General features: G+C 34.3%; 1 protein-coding gene across 1 annotated transcript; it reads left to right on the top strand.

Moving 5' to 3' along the window:
• Positions 1 to 270: 270 nt before the first annotated feature.
• Positions 271 to 1,822, top strand: LOC124893777 (the record flags this gene model as incomplete). The annotated part of the gene is made up of 4 exons (XM_047404624.1): positions 271 to 529; positions 719 to 949; positions 1,137 to 1,546; positions 1,604 to 1,822. Coding segments are annotated over exons 1-4 (1,119 nt in total), but the record flags the coding sequence as incomplete, so codon positions are not given.
• Between the last annotated feature and the right edge of the window lie 15,801 nt (positions 1,823 to 17,623).

Below are 17,623 nucleotides of genomic sequence, written 5' to 3'. Positions count from 1 at the left end.
CAAGCAGAAGAAGAGTTTAGATCTCTGAGTTCTTAACTGAAGCATCAAGTGGTTAGATTTTGATTTTTGATTACAAATCTTTGAATTATTTTGTCTGGAAATATGTTGATAGCATAAATTAGCGTGGATTCAGTTGTTTTTGAAGAATTAGATGGCACCTAGATAGACTCTAGTGATCCATTGTACATAGAGGCATCAGAAGTGTCTGGTGCTACATTGATTCCAATCAAACTCACTAGTTTAAAGAATTATGGAGTGTGGAGTCGTTCAATGCGAATTTTTCTACAAGGAAAAAAGAAATTTGGCTTCATTACTGGTGCATATAGCAAGGATAATTATAGAGAAAAACTGCATAAGCAATGGGAAACTTGTAATGCAATTGTGCTCTCTTGGTTGATGATCTCTATTAGTGCAGAGTTTCTATCTGGTATTTTGTATGCAACTAGAGCATTTAAAGTATGGGAGGATTTGAATGAGAGATTTGACAAGGTGAAACATATGAGATTGTATCAATTACACAAGGAAATCAGTACTTTGTCATAAGAAACTGATTCTGTGGCAACTTACTTTATAAAGTTGAAGAATATATGGAATGATAATGATTTAGTGGTTCTGGAACCTTTATGTAATTGTCCAAAGTCAAAAGACTATGCAGATCACTTGTATTAATAAAGGCTAATTCAGTTTTTAAGTGGTTTAAATGATTCATATGACTCAGCAAGGAGACAGATTTTGCTGAAGGGAGTTACACCTACACTTAATCAAGCATATGCCATGATAATAGAGGATGAAATGCAGCAATTAACTTATGCAGTTTCTACAAATGAGAAGATAGATCCAATGGCAATGCAGGTGAATAGAGGACCAAATAAGAGTCTTGGAAGCCAAAGTTATAGAGGACCAAATATGAATTTAGAAGTCAAGGTTATAGAGAAAAAGTATGATTACTGTCACTTTAGTGGTCACACCAGAGAAAATTGCTATAGGTTGATAAGTTACCTAACTGACTGGAAGCAAAAAAAAAAAGCAAAGCTTTAACAATAGAGGATCAAAGGGATACAATTATCAAGGACCTGGAAGTCAAAATGTAGGTCAAGTTAATTCTCAATATCCACTATATGGTTTTATTGATGCAGGTAACCATGCTTCCACCAACAATGAAGAGAACAAGGAAATAAATAATGTAGTTTTGGCCGAAGGGCATGGCTTCACTGATGAAGAATATAAGCAGATCATGGAGACACTGAACAAAGATCCACAAGATGCAAAACAGGCTAACATGTCAGGTATAGCCACCTTTTTACCATCCCACATTGTGTCACAAGAATGGATAGATGACTCTAGTGCTACTCATCATATAGTTGTAAATAAAGAATTATTGTCCACAAGTAAGATAGTTAGGTCAACTATGGATAAGGTAAACCTTCCTAATGATGCAGAAGTTGACATCTCACATGCTGGTGAAGCCGTAGTATCTCGGAATGCAGCTGTGAAAGATGTGTTATTTGTGCCTGATTTCAAGCTCAACCTGTTGTCTGTGTCCAAAGTCATTAAGCAGTTGTCTTGCTTTATATAATTTTACCATGATTTTTATGTCTTCCAGGATCTTTATACTGGCAGGGTGAAATGGATTGGTAGAGAAAGAGGAGGTCTTTACATACTTAAAGATGAAAGTGGGACAAATGGTTCATCAGTAGATAAAACAAAACTGATAGCAAGATTGACTGTTAAAGATACTATCTTATGGAATAAAAGGCTTGGACATCCTTCTGTTCAAGTGTTGAAATTTTTAGATCTTTTGAATCATAATAAAGACATTGAGGTTTTGAATAATTGTCATGTCTATCCATTAGCCAAACAAGTTAGATTGACATTCCCAACTAGTGATACTAGGTCTATTGCATGCTTTGATATTGTACACATGGATCTATGGGACCTTATAAAACTTCAACTTTTGCCAAGAAATTCTATTTTTTGACTATTGTGGATGATCACAGCAGATATACTTGGGTTCATTTGTTGCAACTTAAGTCTGAAGCCATCATGGCTCTTAAAAGTTATTTACTTATGCTTAAAACATAGTTTGGATTTACTGTCAAGGTTATAAGATCAGACAATGGGAAAGAGTTTTTCTACTCAAAATGTTCAGACTTGTTTAAGTCTTTATGCATCATACATCAAAGTAGTTGTCCTCACACACCACAATAAAATGATGTGGTTAAAAGAAAGCATAGGCAGATCCTTAATATTGCTAGAGTTATCAGGTTTCAATCTCATATACCTATCATATTTTAGGGAGTACTTATTCAAACTGTAGTGTATTTGATGAGTAGGTTACCATTATCCTCTACTGATGATAAGAGCCCTTATGAATTGTTATTTTCTAAGGTCCTTTCTCTAGATTATCTGAGAGTAGTTGGGTGCTTATGCTAAGCTTTAGTACTACCTAGAGGTGTCAAGTTTTCTGAGAGAGCCAAACCTGCAGTGTTAATAGGATATTCAACTTCACAAAAAGGTTATTTGTCGATGGATTTGAATAATGACAAATTATATATCACAAGAGATGTTGTGTTTCAGGAACATGTGTTTCCATTTACAAATAAGCAGAAAAAGAATGATCCATCAGATTTTTTATAAATCCATGAAAAATACAGTAATGACACAGAATCAAATACAGTTGAAAATTATACTCTACATGTGAGCAAATCCATGATGAAAATTTTATAATAGAAGTACCACCTCAAGATCATTTAGAACTTGATCATATTACTGAAGCAGAACCAACATATGAGTCTGTACCACATGTTGTTGATGTTGATGCTGGACAAAATATGCCTAGAATAATTCCAAGAGTAACTAGAGAACCTATTTGGTTGAAGTACTACACTACAATGAACAAGAAGAAAGGTACAAGGTATCCTATTGCCAACTACTTATCTTATGCCAACACTACAGCCAATTACCAATGTTATGTGGGTAATTTCTTAGCACTAGCAGAGCCATAGTATTTCAATCAAGATATAACAGATGAAGATGGATTCAAGCCATAAAGTTAGAAGTTCAAGCTCTTGAGGACAATAACACCTAGTAAATAGTAGACTTCCCACCAGGTAAAAATGTTATTGGATCAAAGTGGGTGTATAAAATCAAGTATAACGCTAATGGAGATGTTGAGAGGTTCAAAGAAATATTAGTAGCTAAAAGGTAAAACCAATAGGAGGGATTAGACTATCATGATACCTTTTTACTAGTTGCAAAAATAGTAACTATCAGGTGTATTACTGCTCTAGCAGTATCAAAGGGATGGTGTTTATATCAGATGGATATTTATATTGCATTCTTATAGGGAGATCTGGATGAAGAATTATACATAAAGTTACCTGAAGGCTTTCAACAAAAGGGAAAACATAAAGTGTGCACATTATTGAAATACTTATATGGGCTCAAACAAGCCTCGAGACTATAATACCCTGTATTTCTCTAGCCTAAATTAACTCGCATTTCATGAGTTATCTAGTATAAATTTTTAAATACTCAATATTTTTCATTTTAGAGACTAACATTCCGTAGGAAATTCAATTAGCTTTCCAACGATATAAAATTTGCCTAAATTCGATAATCAGGTAAGAAGTTATGACTATTTTAAATTTCAGTCGTTGAACACCGTTATTCGAGCCAGTAGCGCATCGTAGAGTATGTCAAAATGGCAATTATCTATTTTTAGTGAGGTACCCGAATATCGATGTGTCACGCCAAAGCTTATTTTCACATTTATCAATTTTTAGTGAATCAACGCGATCCCACCGCATCGCGATGAGTCTAAATTTCAGAATTAAAGGGGCACCGCGATTCCACCATGTCGCTCCAATCCCTTAGTTCCCAATTTTCAATTTCTAAATACACGATGCAATAACGTCGTATCACGCCAGCAGTGAAAATCATGATTTTGTAGTTAATTATGAGATTTAATTTCCAAGGGCTTTTAAGTCTTTTTCCCTGATCCTAGTCAACCTAAACACGGGATTAAAGCCTTAAATAACCTATTATCTTATTATTTTCTAACTTATCTCAAGAAATAAATAACTCTCTCGATTAGCAAACCCTATCTCTCAGGAAATCAAGAATAAATTCAAGAAATCCTCTAAGAACTTCAAGAATTAAGATACCCAGATATGTTAGGTGTTCATCTATGGGTACCTTTCACCCATAGAGCGCAAGAATCCCTTTTTAAAACTACAAGTTTATGGAATTCTGAATTCCCATGTTTGAAATTAATTGTATCCATGTCTATGATGTTAATTGGGTTTTTAATCAATGCTTATTATAAGATTCATGAAATTAGAGTAGCATTTATGGGAAATTATATGAATTGTATGCTAAACCCATGAAATTACCAGTTTGGGCATTGTAGTTGCAATATTTGTGTGTTATCTATGATTATGTGCATTAAGTGGTGCTCCCCAAGTGTTTGATAGAATGACCATGTAAATTAATTAATGAAATCATGACATGCTAGTATATGTACAAGCTTATGTGCTACAAGTGTTTGATAAAATGTCTCTATAGATGAATTATGAATAAGTGTACATTGTTATGCTTTGCAAGATCATGTTATGCTTTACTTTTCATACTATCGAGTCCTGGGGGTATTTAATACCCGACAATTTTGCTATTGACTTAGAGCCAGTTTTAGTTATAGAATAATATTAGTCATGTCATGATCAGTAAAATTCAGTCAGTTACAAAACTCAGTAGAACTCAGTCAGTTACAGAACTCAGAAAAACTCAGTAAACTCAGTATCGGTCTAGTCTAATTTAATATACTCAGTTCAATGTCTTTCAGTTGGGAGTAGGATTCAAAATCGAGTGAATCCAAGGATGAGGGCTTACTTACAAGTAGAGGGTGTGATCCTTAGAAGCAATCCTTGATTTTTAGAACTACGTAGACAACATAGGTTTAGAAATCAAACTTGCCAGTTGAGGGTTGATGAGGTGTTTTAACCTACCAGTTGAGGGCTCCACCATTCTCATTAGAGTACCTGCCAGATGAGGGTATCTCTTCAGTTGTCTTTACCCATGGCACAGTACTAACACTCTTCTAATTGGGGTTACAGATTGGATCCCAACTCAGTTATCTTATCATATTTGGGGCATTTCAATTAGATGATTATCTCTCACAATTTCAATTTCAGTCTTCAGAATAAAACTCAGTCAGTTCTACAGAATTAGGACTGTCAAATATAGTCAATCAGTATCAGTAACTCAGTTATCAAAAATCTTAGATTTTCAATTACTCTATATCAGAACTAAGTACTTAACTTTAGAAAAGCTCAGTTACAGTATATATATATATATATATATGAACAGTATTGGATGCTCAGTATTTACAGTAGTTTAGATTATCCACGTACTCTCATGTTCAGTTTTTCTATATCATTCAGTCAGTTATTATTTATGCATATAAACCCTTGCATTCAGCCTTACCTCATCTAGCATAATAGTACATTCCACGTACTGACACATAATCTTTTTTGTGCTATGATGTCTTATATCATAGGTTCGGATGCTCAGGTTCTTGACCACGCATAGATGGGTCTAGATTCAGCCAGCTGTAGATTTAGTAGTGAGTCCTCATCTATCAAGAATATTATTTTATTTTATTATCACAGTAGACTCAATATTTCAAAAGATGGAGTTAGTTAAGGGATTGTCCCATCAACTCCACTTTTAGGCAGTTTCAGATTAGAGGTTTTTCAAACTAGTTTTTAGATAGTGTTCAATTTTAGAGATTAATATTTCAGTTGATACTCTTTATCAGTATTTACAGATTTTGAACCTTATGGTATTTTAGTCTATTATTCTGTATTTATTAAAATATCATGTTTTAGAGCTCGTAGCAGATATCATTCATGGGTTAGCTTATGGTTATTTGGGGTTGTAAGCATCGTGTAGCGTCCGGAGTAAAGACTCAGGGCATTACAAACTTAATATCAGAGCCTAAGGTTCAACAGTATCCTAGGAATTCTGAAATTCGTATCATGTAGAGTCTTGTGCATGGGTATGTAGTGCACCACACTTATGGATATAAGGCTGTGATATGCTTTAGGAAAAGTTTCACTTCTTTCAGTATTTATGTCATACGAATGAGAATGAGCTCAAGTTAAACTCTTAGTCTAATCCATTTCTTTTTTTTTATTTATAGAATATGCCTCCCAAAAGGACTAATGAAAGGAGAACCAGAAATCAGTACCTCAGCCCATTCAGGCAGATCCCCTGGATGAGCATGTCTCTCATGTAGAATTTAGAGTTGTATTCACTACTCTAGCCAATTTCGTAGCAGCTCAGAATGAATGGCCAGCTGCTATTTTGGCCAATCCAGTGGCCAATACTGCTGCATCCAGGATTCAGGACTTCACCCAAATAAACCCTCCTCTATTATCAGGATCTAAGTTAGAAGAGGATCCATAAGAGTTCCTCAATCAGGTTTAGAAAGTCATAGACATAATGGGATTGACTTCCAGTAAGAGTGCTGAGCTAGCTTCTTATCATCTATAAGATGTAGCTCATATATGGTTTAAGTAGTGAAAGGTATACAGGGGCATCGATACAGAGCCCTTAAAGTAGGAAGAGTTTGCTACTATCTTCCTAGATAGATTTTTTCTTTTAAAGCTGAGAGAAGCCAAGGTATTAGATTTCATCAATCTCAGACAAGGTAGTATGAGCTTGAAAGAGTATTCCCTCAAGTTTACTTAGTTAACCAGGTATGCTCCATATGTAGTGGCAGACAGTAGGTCCAAAATAAGAAAGTTTAGTTCTGGGGTGTCAGATAGTGTGGTTAAGGAGTGCAGAACAACAATGTTAATTAAGGAAATAGACATATCCAGGCTCATGGTCCATGCTCAGCAGATAGAATAGGCTAAGAATAGAAAGAGAGAAAGGCAGAACAAGAGCGCTAGAATAGGTAGCTTCAATTTCAATCAGCCTACGTCAGAGGGCGATAGCTGTTCCCAGTTTCATCTAAAGTCTTTAGTTCTAGCTCCATCCTCAGCCAGTACTCCAGTTCCTAAGTTCAGAAATGGTAATAACGATAAAGCACCGGGCTCTAAATCTCAGGGTAATGTCAGCAGTGCTCAAACAAATCCTCTGTGTTAGTAATGTAGCAGAAACCATCAGGGTATCTGTAGAGCTGGCAGTGATATTTGTTTTGGGTGTGGCAAGCCAGGCCATATAGTTAGATATTATCCTTAGTTAGGTTCTCAGGATTAGTATAGTCCTTCTTCAGCTCAGTCCGGTCGTCCAAATCAGCAGGGTGCCACTTCCAGTGCCACCAGTGGGCAACACCCAAACAAAATCTATGCACTTCAGTCCAGACAGGAATATTCTCCTCACATGGTCACTGGTACGTTATAGATCTTCCATTTATATGATTATACCTTAATAGACCCTGGACCTTTTCTTTCTTTTGTAACTCTATATATAGCTGTCAACTTTGGAGTCAGTCTCAAAACTCTAGTAGAACCATTCTCAGCCTCTACCCCAGTGGGTCATTCTATCATAGCCCAGCGGGTATACATGAACTTTCCAATTATGATATCTCAGAAAGTCACTTCAACAGACATAGTAAAATTAGAGATGACAGATTTTGATGTCATTCATGGCATGGATTAGCTCCATTCATGCTATGACTCAATTGATGTAGAAGCATAATTATTCATTTCATTTTTCAAAGAAACCAATCCTTGAATGGAGGGTTAGTACTACAACGCTTAAGGGTCAGTTAATTTCATACCTTAGAGCAAGAAAAATAATATCCAAGAGGTGTGTCTATCAACTTGTGTGAGTCAAGGACTCTAATGCAGAAACTCCCAATCTTGATTCAGTTCCAGTAGTAAATGAATTCTCAGATGTATTTCCCGAAGATCTTCCTGGATTGTCTCTCAAAAGGGAAATAGACTTTATAATAGACCTTCTTCCAGATACTCAAGCCATATCTATTTCTCCATACAAAATAGCTCCAGCACTCAGAGAGTTAAAGGAATAGTTAAAGGATATCCTAAATAAAGGATTCATTAGGCCCAGTATTTCTTCGGAGTGTGCACCAGTTCTATTTGTGAGTAATAAAGACAGTTATCTTAGAATGTGTATAGACTATCATTAATTGAAGAAAGTCACAGTTAAGAACAAACACCCACTTCCTAGAATTGATGACTTGTTTAACCAACTTTGGGGTTTTAGTTACTTTTCTAAGATAGACCTCAGATCAGACTATCATCAGCTCAGAGTTAGAAAGGGTGACATTCCAAAAATAGCTTTCCAAACTCGGTATGGTCACTTTGATTTTCTAGTCATGTCCTTTGGTCTTACTAATGACCCAACAACTTTCATGGATTTAATGAACCACGTTTTTAAGCATTACTTGGATATGTTCATTATAGTCTTCATCAATGAGCTTCTTGTCTATTCTCATAGTGAGAATAATCATAAAGATCACCTCAGAATCATACTTCAGACTCTCAGAACTCATCAGTTGTTCGCCAAATTCAGTAAGTGCAAATCTTGTATAAGATTTGTAGCATTCCTTGGTCATATTATTTTCGATGATGGTATTAGAGTTGATTCTCAAAAGACCAAATTGGTGAGAAAATAGCCTAGACCTTTCTCTCTATCAGATATCAAGAGTTTCTTAGATTTAGCTGGCTATTACCATCAATTTGTTGAATGGTTTTCGTCTATTGTATCCCCTACATCCAGATTGACTTAGAAAAAAGTCAAGTTTTAGTGGTCAGATTCCTACGAGAAGAGTTTTCAAGAGTTGAAGACTCGACTTACCTCAGCCCTAATTTTGACTCTACCGGATGGTTTAAATGGATTTATTGTGTACTGTGATGCATCCACAACCCTCATGCAGAGAGGTAGGTCATAGCCTATGCCTCCAGATAGCGTAATTCCTATGAGAAAAATTATCCAACTCATGATCTTGAGTTAGCAATTGTAATGTTTGCCTTAAAGATGTGGAGGCAATATTTGTATGGAGTGCATATAGATGTTTCACAGATCGCAAGAGCTTGCAGTATGTCTTTTCTTAGAAAGATTTAAATTTGTGTCAGGGAAGGTGGTTAGATTTATTGAAAAATTATGACATGAGTGTTCTTTATCATTCGGGCAAGGCCAATGTAGTGGATGATGCTCTCAGTAGATTGTCTATGGGTATTGTTACTCATGTTGAGGATGAAGAAGAAGTTAGTTCAGGAAGTTTTTTAGCTTGCCCGACTAGGTGTCTACTTAGTCGATTCAGCAGAAGGAAGTGTATGGGTTCTGAATCCTTTCTAGTTTCCAAGGTAAAGGAAAAAAAGGATAGAGATCCCAGTTTTGTTATACTGAAAGAGTCAGTCAGATATCAAAAAGTAGAGGTTTTCTCCCATGGGGGAGATGGTGTTTTGCGTTTCTAGGGTTGGCTATGTGTGCCAGGTGTAGATGACTTGAGGTAATGAATTCTTGCATAAGTGCATAGTGCACGCTGCTCCATTCATCCGGGCCACTAAGATGTACCGTGATTTGTGGGAGATCTATTGGTGGAGTGGGATAAAGAGAGATTTTGCAAAATTTATAGCTAAATTCTCTTCATATCAACAAGCTAAGATTGAACACCAGAATCTGAGTAGGTCCATGCAAGAGTTTAGTAGTCCCACATGAAAATGGGAAGAAATGAACATGGACTTTGTGATGGGTTTGCCTCGTACTCATCATTAACATGATCATATATGGGTTATCGTATATAGGATAACAAAATCATCTTATTCTTACCAATTTATACATCCTATTCAGTCAAGGACTATGCCAAACTTTATATCAGAAAGTTGGTCAAGTTACACAGAGTTCCAGTATCTATTATCTCAGATAGAGGTATCCAGTTTACCTCTTATTTCTGGTAACCATTCCAAAAGGGTTTTGGTACCCAAGTTCATCTCAGTACAGCCTTCCACACTCAGACAGATGGTCAAGAAAAAAGGACCATTCAGACTCTAGAAGATATACTAAGAGCATGCGTTGTAGATTTTAAGGGTAGTTGGGATGACCACTTTTCTTTAATCGAGTTTGCATATAATAACATCTATCATTCCAGTATTCAGATGGCTCCATTTAAGGCTCTCTATGGTAGGAGATGTAGATCTCTAATTGATTGATTTGAGGTAGGTGACGCCACAGTAGTAGGGCCTGACCTAGTGTTTAATGCCTTAGAGAAGATTTAGTTGATCAGAGAAAGACTTAGGGTAGCCTAGAGCCGACAAAAATCTTATGCAGATGTGAGGAGAAAGGATCTCTAGTTTGAAATCGGTGATTTCGTGTTCTTGAAAATCTCTTCCATAAAATGAGTAAAGAGGTTCGACAAGAAGGGAAAGCTTAGTCCCCGATATGTCGATCCATACAAGATTCTCAGTCATTTTGGAAAGGTAGCTTATGACCTTGAGTTACCTTTGGATCTAGCTTCAATACATCCAGTATTCCATGACTCCTTGCTAAAGAAATGCATTGGTGAACCAGCAGTTATATTCTCTTTAGAGGATGTAAATTTTCAGAATGATCTGTCTTTTAAAGAGGTTCCAGTCTAGATCCTCAATCATCAGATTCATATGCTGAGGAACAAAGAAGTTCCCTTAGTCAAAGTTCTTTGGTGAAATCATTTCGTAAAGGGAGCTACTAGGGAAGCAGAAGCAGATATACAGACCAAGTATCCTCATCTCTTCTCTCCAACCTCAGATCCAGCTTAAGGTAACCATCTTTCTTAGTTTAACTTAGTTCCATGTTCAGCTATAATTATAACTTAGTATCCATTCCCATTGCATATTCAGTCATGCATTCATGAATTAGTTCAGACATGTACTCATGCATCAGATATGCATGTTTAGTATGAAAATTCACCTTATCAGTAGCTTCAGTCATGTATTCCATGCATCAAATATGTATATTCAGTATACGGATTTAGTTTGTCAGTATTTAGCTCATGTAGTCATGCATCAGATATGCATATTCAGTGTGTCATCTCACTATATCAGTGTTTAATCAGTCTAATTCGAGGTTGAATGTTCCCAAAGGGGAGATATTTTAATACCCTATATTTTCCTTGCCTAAATTGACTCTCATTCCATGAGTTATCTAATATAAAATTTTTAAAATACTCAGTATTTTTAAGTTTAGTGCCTGTCGTTGCATAGGAAATTCAATTAGCTTTCCAATGATATAAAATTTGCCTAAATCTGATAACCGGGTAAGAAGTTATGGCTATTTTAAGTTTCAGTCGTTAAACACCGTCATTCAGGCCAGTAGCGCATCGCAGAGTATGTCAAAATGGAAATAGTCAGTTTCCAGTGAGGTACAGCGATATCGGTGCATCGCGCCAAAGCTTATTCTTACATTTGTCAATTTTCAGTGTATCAACGCGATCCCACCGCATCACGATGAGTCCAAATTTCATAATCAAAGGGGCACCGTGATTCCACCGCATCGCGCCAAGCCCTCAGTTCCCAATTATCAATTTCCAAAGACACGATGTGATAATGCCGCATCGCGCCATGGGTGAAAATTAGGATTTTTCAGTTAATTTTGAGATTTAATTTCCAAGGACTTGTAAGTCTTTTTCCCTTATTTTAGTCAGCCTATACACGGTATTAAAGCCCTAAATAGCCACTTATCTTATTATTTGTGAATCATTCTCTCTCAATTAGCAAACTCTAACTCTCAAGGAATCAAGAACAAATTCAACAAATCCTCCAAAAACTTCAAGAATTGAGATACACAGGTATGTTAAGTGTTCATCAATGTGTAACTTACACCCATAGAGCCTAAGAATCCCTTTTTAAAACTACAAGTTTATGAAATTATGAATTCCCATATTTGAAATTGATCGTAAGCATGTCTATGATGTTAATTGGGTTTTTAGTACATGGTTATTATAAGATTCATGAAATTAGAGTAGCATTTATGGAAAATTATATGAATTGCATGCTAAACCCATGAAATTATAAGTTTGGGCATTCTAGTTGCAATGTCTGTATGTTATCCATGATTATGTACATTAAGTGGAGCTCCCCAAGTGTTTGATAGAATGACAATGTAAATTAATTGATGAAATCATGACATACTAGTATATGTACAAGCTAATGCCCCACAAGTGTTTGATAAAATGTCTCTATGGATGAATTATGAATAACTGTATATTGTTATACTTTGCAAGATCATGTTATGCTTTACTTTTTATGCCATCGAGTCCTGAGGGTATTTAATACTCAAAAAATTAGCTGTTTACTTAGAGCTAGTGTCAATTACAAAATAGTATTAGTCATGTCCTAAATAGTAGAATTAAGTTAGTTACAGAACTCAGTAGAAATCAGTCAGTTATAGTACTCAAGAAAACTCAGTAAACTCAGTATCAGTCTAGTCTAGTTCAATATACTCAGTTTAGTGTCTCTTAGTTGGGAGTAGGATTCAGCTCCAAGTGAACCCAAGGATGAGGGCTCACCTGCTAGTAAAGGATGTGATCCTTAGAAGCAATCCTTGCATTCCAGAGCTATGTAACCAGCGTAGGTTGAGGCATCAAACCTGCCATTTGAGGGTTGATAAGGTGTTTTAACCTGCTAGTTAGGGTTTCACCATTCTCATTAGAGTACCTGCCAGATAAGGGTATCTTTTCAGTTGTCTTTACCTGTGGCATAGTACTGACACCCTTTTAATTGGAGTTATAGATTGAACCCCAACTCAGTTATCTTATCTTATTTGGGGTATCTCGGTTAGATGAATATCTTCCACAATTTTAGTTTTAGTCTTCAGAATAAAACTCAGTTCAATTCTACAGAATTAGGACTTTCAGATATAATTAATCAGTATCATTAACTCAGTTATTAGAAATCTCAGATTATTAGTTACTCTATATCTAAACTCAATACTTAGCTTTAGAAAAGCTCTGTTACAGTATATATATATGCATAATATTGCATGCTCAGTATTTACAGTATTTCAGATTATCCACGTACTCTTATGTTTAGTTTTTCTATATCATTCAGTCAGTTATTGTTCATGCATATGAACCCTTGCATTCAGCCTTACCTAATCTAGCATACCAGTACATTCCACATGGTGACGCATACTATTTTTTTTTGCTATGATGTCTTATATCATAGGTTTGGACGCTCAGGTTCCTGACCGCACATAGATAGACCCAGATTCAGCCAGCAGTAAATTTAGTAGTGAGTCCTTATCTATCGAGGATATTTTTTTATTTCATTATTATAGTAGACTCAGTATTTCAGAAGATGGAGTTAGTTGGGGGATTGTCCCATCAACTCCACTTTCAGACAACTTCAGATTAAAGGCTTTTCAGACTAGTTTCCAAACAGTGTTCAGTTTTACAAATTGTTATTTCAGTTGATACACTTTGTCAGTATTTAAAGATTTTGAACCTTATGGCATTTCATCCTATTATTTCATATTTATTACAGTATTATATTTCAGAGCTCATAATAGATATCAGTGATGGGTTAGCTTATGGTCCTTCGGGGTTATAAGCACCGTGTAGTGTCCGGGGTACAGACTCGGGGCATTACAAAGACAATGTAATATCAAGCTTACTTTATCCCTATTGCAAGCTAGTTTTACTCTAAGTGCACATGATTATTCATTGATCATTTTAAGAAAGGTCACATGCATAGTCATGATCTTAGTCTATGTTGATGACTTGATCATCATTGGAGATAACGAGTCCATGATTGCAGAAGCTAAGGAGGAATTACACCAACAATTTAAGCTCAAGGACTTGGGAGAGCTTAAGTACTTTCTTGGTATTGAGATTCTAAGGTCTAGACAGGGAATTATTTTAAATCAAAGAAAGTACATTCTTAAACTAATTTCAGAGACTGGACTTGCTGGAGCAAAACCAGCAAATACTCCACTAGAATCTAATTCTAAGCTAACCTCAGTAGAGGTTGATAAAGTTGTTGGAGTAACAAATGATGTGGTTTTGAATTATGTTACTGCCTATCAAAGATTAGTTGGGAAGCTCATGTATGCTATAATTACCAGACCTAATATTAGCTATGCAGTACAGATATTAAGCTAATTTATGTAGATGCCAAAATATTCTCACTTGAAAGAAGTACACAGAGTTATGAGATATCTAAAAGGATCAGTAGGTCAGGGCATATGGATACAACCCCAGGGCATTACAAACTTAATTTGTTGGTGTGATTCTAATTAGGCAGCATGCCCTAACACTAGAAGATCTATCACTGGTTATGTGATAAAACTTGGTAGATCACTTATATCTTGGAAGTCCAAGAAACAACACACGGTTTCTAGAAGCTCAGCTGGAGCTAAGTAAAGAAGTATGGCCTTTGCAGTAGCGGAACTTATCATTACTTGGTTGGAAGGGTTATTCAATGATCTAGGTGTTGCTATTAATAAACCTATCACAGTAATAAGTGATAGCAAATCAGCTATTTAGCTGGTAGAAAACCCCATATTTCATGAGAGAACTAAGAGCATCGAAATTGATTGTCATTTTATTCGAGACAAGATCAAAGCTGACATGATCAAAACTGTATATGTGCCCTCACAACATCAAGAAGCAGATATGCTAACTAAAAGTTTGAGTCATGAGCAACATTCCCATCTTATTGGCAAGCTTGGTGTGCTCAATATATTGCACCCTGCAGCTTGAGTGGGTGTGTTGAAGAGTTGGCTATAGAGTTGGTTACATGGAGATTAGTTAAATGTACATGTAGATTAGTTAAATGTAATAGTTTAGTTACACTGACTGTTACTGTTTCATTCAGCTGTGCACTGCTACATTAGAGTACCCCCTAACTAACCGACTAGTTAGTTTGTTAGTTACTACTAATCGTCAGCTAGGATAGTGTGAGGAAGGAAGTTTCTAGATGATTCTAGAACTATTAGCTAAGTCTATAAATACTCCCTAATACAAGTGGATAAAGTGGTTTTAATAGACTTATTACCCTATCTTCTATCAATGAGTACTCTGCTTCTGATTCTTCTCCATAGCTAATTCTCTTCTTCTCTAGAGTTAGAGGATGAATTGTGTGTTCTTGCGGTAAATTTCACATTATCTTTCTTGTTTTTCTTTACTTTTCTTTGTTAATAACTTAAAGATTATATATGCATTGTATAGAATCTATAATTGATAACAAATTCTTCTGTCTTGATAATCTTTTGTGTTTTTCTTTTTGTTGAAAATTTATAATCGAAAAATTGGACGAACAAGTATGTTGTTGCCGTATAAAGTAGCTGATAAAATGAAAGTTTGTTTTCTTTTATATATAATATATATATAGCTTTTATTTTCTTGATATTTTCATATGGTGCTTTATATTATCTCATAGCAGTAGCTTTTAGTTTGTGCTTGGATTGATTTTTCTCTTGGTCGTATTGAATGTCATCCTTTTTGTACCACCGCTAGCCTTTTTTATGTGTTTATTAATTGGAGAGCAATTGCCTTCAAGTTATTCGTCAAAAAATTCTTCATCTGATTTAATAATTCAACATTTGTTCCAGATTATATATGAGATAAACTATCGTCCCAAGAAAAATTTTAAGGGATTGAAAAAAGTATAATTGTCTAAATAAGGAATTAACTAATCAACTTGAATTTAACAATTGTATCCTATTAATTTCTTCCCTTTATGATACATGACCAATTATGACATACTGAGATCTAATATGATGAATAACAAACATCCTATTTTTGAAGCATATTCATTTACTGTTGGCATTTATTCAATGTATTGAATTATTGTTTTGATCAGGAAAACCTTTTGGAGGAAATTCAATGTTTCCTACGTGTTACTAGAAATAACTCTAGAATTTGAAGTCTATTCTTTGTTAAAGGATTATAACCAATTAATTTTTATGATTTTATTAATGTAGGAAACAAAGCAATCATTAGAGAATAATAGCAAAATTACAAATAATAAAATATTCATGTCTTTAAGTTACCTTTAGGATAAGATCTACTACTCCCTTCATTTTTTAAATAAGTATTCTTTGACTTGGACGTATCTTGTAATAAACTACTCACAACTAGAAAATTAAAGTTAATTTTATCAATTTATCTCAAATTAAATTTTATCTCTTTTTGTGTTTACATTGATTATTATATTTAAATTTAAACTCAAAAGTATATTAGGAAGATTATGATCAAAATATTCTTAAAGACTTAAAAATACACTTATTCGGATATAAAATTACAATACAAAAAGAACACTTATAAAAGAATAGAGGGAGTAAGATATTTGAATGAGAAAAAAATAAATTGTAAAATAAACATATAATAATTAAAGACCAGTGTTTTTAAGTTCCCTTTATGTTTTAAACCTATTGACATATTTCATTTATTATTTTCTCAAATAATTGTCATTTATGTAACATTCTAATGTTTATGACTTTTCAATTAATTAAAATCCTTATTTGATCTTTGTAAGAAATCATAATATTTAACACTTTTAAATTAATTAGAATTTTATCTTATCTATAAAAAAAAGTATTCCTACAATTTTACTTAAGTACTAATATTTTAATCAAACTTGACTAGAAAATACGCTGCTTCTTTTACTTCTGCTTTTCTTTTTCTTATTTTTTGATTGTCATTCAAGTGTCTTCTTGCATTCATTATCATCTTTTATTACTTACAATTTACAATGGATTCCCTCTAATATATGATGCAAGACAAAGTATTTTGCTTTTTAAATTTATATATGAATGGTATAAAATCGACAACGGATTCTACAATTTTTGATAATTTCTCTTTTTTTCTTTTAGTTGAATTTTTTTTATCAAAAAATGTATGAAACAAACATGTTACTGTCGAAACATGGTTGCCACAAATTTTACTCACATGTATCAGTAGGTTTTAGGTAAACTAATTTAAAATAACCATAGAACGTCGGTTACAATTTTTGAGTCTCTAAAAATTTAAGAAGATTTATGATGTTTGCTTGTGGGAATTGGCTTTTAAGCAGATTTATAGGCATCAAAGATGACTATTTAAATTTAAGAACTAACTGTGTCAAACTACAAATCAATAAAATCAAAGATACAATAAAGCATCATGAGTCATAGTGTTTACTAAACAACTTACCAAGATGTTGTTACCTTCAAATAAAGGGTCTTTGAATATTGCCTGAGGACTGAACTTAGTTGGTTGAAATTAGCTTTGGAAAGAAGAAATATAGAAAGATGAATTTGAGGTTAGCTTTATGATGTTGGTTTTTAGTTTCACAGATGTTTTTTAAAATTTGCTATAATTTTGATTATATTCTTTTTATAAAAATTAGGACTTCTAACTAATTAACATATTTCTTTATTCATATTAGAAGGGCATATGCTAGTCATAAAGAAGTTGTTGGAGGAGAAGAAGAAAGGCCTGGAGACTAAAATTCTAGAAAGGATTTGATTTGTGTATAGAACAAGACTTTGTTAGAAGAGGACGAAGGCATTGAACAAGGTGTTAATTTGTTGTTTTGTCTTATTTTATTCATGAACAGTAATAAGACAGTGGAACTATAATAATTTTTTAATAAATATTTTAAAAAATATACTCTTTAAATTTAAATTAAAT

The sequence above is a fragment of the Capsicum annuum genome, unplaced genomic scaffold, assembly GCF_002878395.1.
Source record: "Capsicum annuum cultivar UCD-10X-F1 unplaced genomic scaffold, UCD10Xv1.1 ctg64718, whole genome shotgun sequence".
NCBI classification, from domain to species: domain Eukaryota; kingdom Viridiplantae; phylum Streptophyta; class Magnoliopsida; order Solanales; family Solanaceae; genus Capsicum; species Capsicum annuum.
The sequence above is the reverse complement of the archived record's forward strand: the minus strand, read 5'-3'. Positions and strand labels throughout refer to the sequence as shown.